Source organism: Triticum urartu, chromosome 7, assembly GCF_003073215.2.
Source record: "Triticum urartu cultivar G1812 chromosome 7, Tu2.1, whole genome shotgun sequence".
NCBI classification, from domain to species: Eukaryota; Viridiplantae; Streptophyta; class Magnoliopsida; order Poales; family Poaceae; genus Triticum; species Triticum urartu.
Genome location: NC_053028.1, coordinates 123,077,732 through 123,083,734, shown reverse-complemented (window position 1 = coordinate 123,083,734; position 6,003 = coordinate 123,077,732). Strand labels below are relative to the sequence as shown.

At 55.8% G+C, this 6,003-nt stretch overlaps 1 protein-coding gene across 1 annotated transcript; it reads left to right on the top strand.

The window, feature by feature from the left end:
- Nucleotides 1-1,375: 1,375 nt before the first annotated feature.
- LOC125523405 (homeobox-leucine zipper protein ROC8-like) lies at nucleotides 1,376-5,715 on the top strand. Its single transcript, XM_048688438.1, has 9 exons — nucleotides 1,376-2,073; nucleotides 2,199-2,316; nucleotides 2,469-3,176; nucleotides 3,271-3,369; nucleotides 3,456-3,668; nucleotides 3,775-3,958; nucleotides 4,047-4,315; nucleotides 4,437-4,526; nucleotides 4,649-5,715. The coding sequence occupies exons 1-9, from the start codon at nucleotides 1,946-1,948 to the stop codon at nucleotides 5,030-5,032; spliced, it is 2,193 nt and encodes a 730-aa protein (XP_048544395.1). The 5' UTR covers nucleotides 1,376-1,945; the 3' UTR covers nucleotides 5,033-5,715.
- Nucleotides 5,716-6,003: the final 288 nt, after the last annotated feature.

The following is a 6,003-nucleotide window of genomic DNA, read 5'->3' as shown; positions in this document are numbered from 1 at the left end:
TACATTACACGAAAGGATCATCCTACATGAAAGAAAGTATGTACAGGGGCGTACAACCTTGCATTACATTACAAGAAAGAAACGACCATCCTGCATGACAGAAAGTACGTAGAGAGACGTAAAACCTTGAATTACGTTACAAGAAAGAAACGACCACCCCGCATGACAAAAAGTGCGTAGAGAGATGTAAAACCTTGCATTATGTTACAAGAAAGAAACGACCACCCCGCATGACAGAAAATACGTAAAGCCCTCCATTACATCACAAGAAACGGTCATTCTACATGAAAGGAAGTATGTACAAAGACGTAAAACCTTGCATTACGTTAAAAGCAACGGTCATCCTGAGGAAAAGAAAGTATGTACAGAGACGTAAAACCTTGCATTACGTTACAAGAAACGACCATCCTACATGAAAGAAAGTACGTACGGCGACACAAAGAGAGCATAAAAGTCTTAATGACCCATGCAAATATTTACGCGCTATAATATCTTAGCATGGGTCTATGAACACGTAGGGAATCAATCATGCCAATTTGGCTATACAAAACATGAGTCACGGCATAATGAAAATTTGTTTGCTCTAGCTAGCGATGAGTGTAAACCGATATGTATTAAGCTTTCTAACCATAGCGTGTCATGATTGTTTCGCGGCTGACCAAAGGCATGAAAGTTCATAGGTAGGCAAAGGAAAAATAAAGATACCAACATAGTCCATTTCTTAAAAGACCAACATAGGTATAAGCGCTTGCGTATGTACTATGTTTAAATAAAAGAAAGAAAAAAGACCAACATAGTCTATTTTTTAAAAGACCAACATAGGTATAAACGCTTGCGTCTGTACTGTGTTTAAATAAAAGAAAGAAAAAAGACCAACATGGTCTTTTAATAATCTTCTATAAACCAATTTAAAAGGATTGTAATTTCTGAAACCTGGTTCCAACAATAATACGTAGTAGGAAACATGGTTTATAGCAAGTATTAACCCGCGAGATATTGCCAATTGTGGCCAAGTGTCCAAAGTTAATACTAGCCATACCAACAGGCATGGTCATTAGATCAACACGTTTTATACACTACCAGGCTATGAGCATTATCATGCATGATTGTTTCCCAATTTACATTATACCATAAAAATACACCATCATCAGGATGGAGGCACACCCCGAGCACGAGGAGACTCGTGTGCTGGTGGTTCCGAACCAAAAAAAATGCCACAAGTGCCATGTATCATCCAGGCTTTGTTGGAGGGAGTGGTTTGCGCTACTACGGGGGGAGGGCTGACAGCAAAGGGTGAGTGTTCGCGGACCCGACCCGCTTGGCCTTAAATGGCTCCAGCTGTGCCCATCGGAGCCCAACAGAGCGCCAGTCTATCTAGAGCGCGGAGAGAGAAAGCGAGGGGGAGGGGGAGTGGTCATGGCCCCGACGATCGAGCGCCGTGTTTAAAATCGCCGGCCCTTAATTCCGCCCGCACCGGTTACTACTACTCTACTAGTACCACCACCCCCCGCCCGCTGCTGGCGCCGTGGAGTGGAGAGAGCGAGGAGGATAGGGACGAAGGGGGTGAGGAGGGAAGATAGAAATATAGCCGGGAGCGGGCGGGGAGAGGGAGGTCCAGCCAGCCAGCGGCGGAGGAGCGGGGCTGCTGGCTAGCTGGTCAAATCGGGCGTTTCAGCTCGGTGCAAAAATCGGCATACGGGAACAAAGATCGCGGGGGTGGCGTCCGGGTGGCGAAGCAACGCCAGCGGATATCGCTCGCGGCTCGCCCTCTCGCGTGCTCATCCTCGAGGCCCGGCGCTGCTGCCGTTACCTCTCCGGCGCGTATAAATAGGCCCCGGGGCGAGCCCGGAGAGGCCACGCAGCGCAGAGTGCCAAGTTCTCTCGTTCTTCCTCCCCCTGCTCATCCTCCAGTCCTCTCCTCCTGCCCGGCGAGCGAGCGAGAACCATGGACTTCGGGGATGACCAGGAGGGGGGATCCGAGAGCAACCAGCACCAGCAGCAGCAGCAGAACCAGAACCAGCGCCGCAAGCGCTACCACCGCCACACGCCGCGCCAGATTCAGACGCTCGAGGCGTACGTAATCCTCTTAATCATGCGCCCCCTGCCTTAATTCTCGCCTTGTTTGTGATCTTAATTCTTGCCGCCGGTGATCGGTGGAGAGGAGTAATGGCGTCTGTCGTCCGTGTGTGTGTTGGCAGGATGTTCAAGGAGTGCCCCCACCCCGACGAGGCGCAGCGCGCCAATCTCAGCCGCGAGCTCGGCCTCGAGGCCCGCCAGATTAAGTTCTGGTTCCAGAACCGCCGCACGCAGATGAAGGTGAGTGCTGCCATCCATGGACTCTCGAGTCTTTGATTGCTCGAGGTTTCTGTTTTTTCTTTTATTTTCCTTCTTCTTCTCCATGATCTGGTCTTGAATTGTTTCCTGAACTGGGCGGAATCTGTTTGTTGTGGATGGCATGGATATGGCAGGCGCAGCACGAACGGCAGGACAATTGCTTCCTGCGGCAGGAGAATGACAAGATCCGGTGCGAGAACATCGCCATGCGGGAGGCGCTGAAGAATGTGATCTGCCCCACCTGCGGCGGCCCGCCCATCGCGGAAGACTACTTCGACGAGCAGAAGCTCCGGATGGAGAACGCGCGCCTCAAGCAGGAGCTCGACAGCGTCGCCGGCCTCACCGCCAAGTACCTCGGCCGCCCCTTCACGCAGCTGCCGCAGGGGACGCCGCAGATGAACGTCTCCTCTCTTGACCTCTCCATGGGCGGGGTGCCAATGGGCGGCGTGCCGATGGGCGGCGGGCACCACCAGCCGTTCGGCGGCGGCCTGTCGCTGGACCTCGACCTCCTCAGCGGGGCTGGCCTGGGCATGCCGTTGTCGGACATGCCGACCATGCATCTGCCGGCGCCCGTGACTGAAAAGGAGCGCCCCGACATGGCCAAGATGGCCACGCGGGCCATGGACGAGTTGATCCGGCTCACCCAGCAGGGCGGCAACGTCTGGGTCAAGATCCCCGGCGGCGACGGCCGGGAGACCATCGACGTCCAGGAGTACGACTCCATCTACTCCAAGCCCGGCAGCAGCAACTTCCGCGCCGGAGACATCCGCGTCGAGGGCTCCCGGGACTCGGCGATCGTGTGCATGAGCCCCGTCAACCTCGTCGAAGTGTTCATGGACCCGGTGAGTCCCCATCCATCCCCTCCAACCGTTCGACCGATTGCCCAATTCTTGATCGAGTAGTTCTGAACTGACCGTTTGCTGCTGGCTGCTGCAGAGCAAGTTCATGGAGTTCTTCCCAAGCATCGTGTCCCACGCGCGGATCACTGACCCCCTCGTCAATGGCCTGAACGGGAGGAACGAGTCCCTCGTCATGGTAACGCCGTCGAATCCGTTCCTTTCTCTTCATAGAATCTTAATCAGTCGCGATCTGAGTCTGACATAACGGTGTTGGGTGTGCAGATGTACGAGCAGCTCCAGTTCATGACGCCGGCCGTCCCGACCCGCGAGTTCAGCTTCCTCCGCTACTGCCGGCAGATCGACCAGGGCATGTGGGCCATCGCCGACGTCTCCGCGGACATGCAGCGCGAGGCCCACTACGGCGCGCCGCCGCCGCGCTCCCGCCGCCTCCCGTCCGGCTGCCTCATCGCCGACATGACCAATGGCTACTCCAAGGTCAGTCAGCAACGAGCCAACGACCGATCAGTCCATCGGCCTCTCTCCTGTGTAGCATGCTGTGCTTCTGAGAGTTGTTCTGACATGGACATTGTTTTGTTGGCAGGTGACCTGGGTCGAACACATGGAGATCGAGGACAAGAGCCCGATCGGCCCCCTGTACCGCGACATCGTGCAGAGCGGCGCCGCCTTCGGGGCGCACCGCTGGGTCGCCGCGCTGCACCGCGCCTGCGAGCGCTACGCTTCCTCGCTCGAGGTGCCCGGCGTGATGCACGGCGAGACCACCGGAGGTACCCCGATGGGCCCTTAAACCCCAAGCAAGATCGGTTTTTTGTTTTGTTTTGTTTTACTAACTACGATGATGGATTTTGTTGACAGTGACGGCCGAAGGGAGACGCAGCATGATGGCGCTGTCGCAGCGCATGGTGAGCAGCTTCTGCGGGGGCATGACGGCGTCGCCGCAGCACCAGTGGACGACCATGCCCGGCGCCGCCGGCAACGAGGTGTGCGTGCGCGTGTCCATGAACCAGGGCTCCCAGCCCGGGCATCCCAACGGCGTGGTGCTCGGCGCCGCCACCTCCGTCTGGCTCCCCGTCCCCGCCGACCACGTCTTCGGCTTCCTCCGCGACGAGAACACGCGCACCCAGGTTCGTTCTGCTTAACTCCCTACGTTCACGCACCACAGTGCACTGTCACGGTTCTTGTCACGTACGTACGGGTGACACACGCCATTGACGCCAAGTATCTCGCCATTGTTGCCGCACGCAGTGGGACGTCCTGTGCAAGGAGAATTCGGTGCAGCCGGTGTCGCGCATCCCCAACGGCCCCAATCCCGGCAACTGCATCACCCTGCTGCGGGTAATGACTAACGACTTGACGAGGCGATAATGCTCCGTCTCCATTGAATTGCTGCATTAACACTGCGGATAGTATTTGCGTTAATGGCGTCTGATCTGATCCTGGCAACTTTTGAATCGCAGGCCGTGAGCTCGAGCCAGACGCCCCAAGGTGGCCAGGCCACCATCCTGGTGCTGCAGGAGAGCTGCACGGACGCGTCGGGGTGCTCCATGGTGGTGTACTCGCCCATCGACATCCCGGCGGCCAACATGATGATGAGCGGCGCCGACCCGTCGGGCATCCCGCTGCTGCCCTCGGGGTTCGCCATCTGGCCCGCGGGCGTGGGCGGCGGCGCGTCCACCAGCGCCGCCACCCCGATGGCGGCGGGGTGCATCGTCAGCGTCGCCTTCCAGATCCTCATCAGCAGCCTGCCGTCGTCCAAGCTCAACGCCGAGTCCATCGCCACCGTCAACAACCTCGTCAGCACCACCGTCCAGAACATCAAGGCCGCCCTCAACTGCGTCTAGCCGCCATGGGCGTGCATCCACCATCCATCCGAGCTAAGCTAGAGTGTTTGTCTAGTGTTTCTGACGAGAGAGGAGGGAGAGAGAGAACAGTTGGTTGGTGCGTTGAATGCTCGCATTCATGCGCTCCACCTGCTGTTGCTGCGGCATCTCAAGCCGACGCAACTCTCTCTCTCTCTCTCTCTGTTTCTCCTTCCGTCCGTCCATCCATCCATCCATGCATCCACCGTCACACCATCTCATTCCATGTCTAGGCTTCGCTCGTTCGTCAGTCTTCGTTTTGGATTTATCTTTAGCGTAATTTTACAGGATTTTGTCCACCTTAAACTAGTTCATGCATGCATATGCATCGGTCAGGTCAGTCAGTGAGTCAGTCAGAGTCAGAGAGATCAGGAATCAGAAAGAGAGATATGATAGGCGCCCTTTGACAGCGAGAGAGTCAAGAACGAACCATTGCTGCTTGTCCCCTTCTTCCTCCTCGTGCCGCCGCAGCACCGCCACCACCATTGTTCCAGTTTTCCTCCTATGTGTTGGTGCTGCGTGTGTGTGTGTGGCAGAGAATAGGGGAGGGGGTAGGGGGTGAAATGCATGGTTCGGGTATTGACTTGGCTCCATCAATGTACAGCCTTGAATGAACATTCATTTCGGTTATAAATGGAAAAGAAAGAGATCTGGTTAAAGTTTTATGGATGAGATGATGCGCTCGATCTTGCTCTTGCTCTTGCCAGCCTCCCCCCGCTTGCTCTCCGGGGCCCGGCCTCTTACTATTGCTGCCTGTATTCGTACTCCTGTACTGCCACAAGTCTACTGCTCTCATCGCTTGCTGGCTTACTCCTGTTATTATACAAGTATGTGTGCAGCAACGGCCCCAGCTTTGTTGTCGTTGGTCGATCGATCGTCGTGTCGAAGAGACCAACCAACGAACGAAGCAGCAGCTTATTTCATGTATGTAGACGTGTCTGCGTCACGGGGCG

Coding starts and splice junctions, on each gene's coding strand:
- LOC125523405 (XM_048688438.1), top strand. CDS start 1,946: ATGGACTTCGGGGATGACCAGGAGGGGGGATCCGAGAGCAACCAGCAC. Junction 3,370..3,455: donor GGAACGAGTCCCTCGTCATG/GTAACGCCGTCG, acceptor TTGGGTGTGCAG/ATGTACGAGCAGCTCCAGTT. Junction 3,669..3,774: donor TGACCAATGGCTACTCCAAG/GTCAGTCAGCAA, acceptor TTTTGTTGGCAG/GTGACCTGGGTCGAACACAT.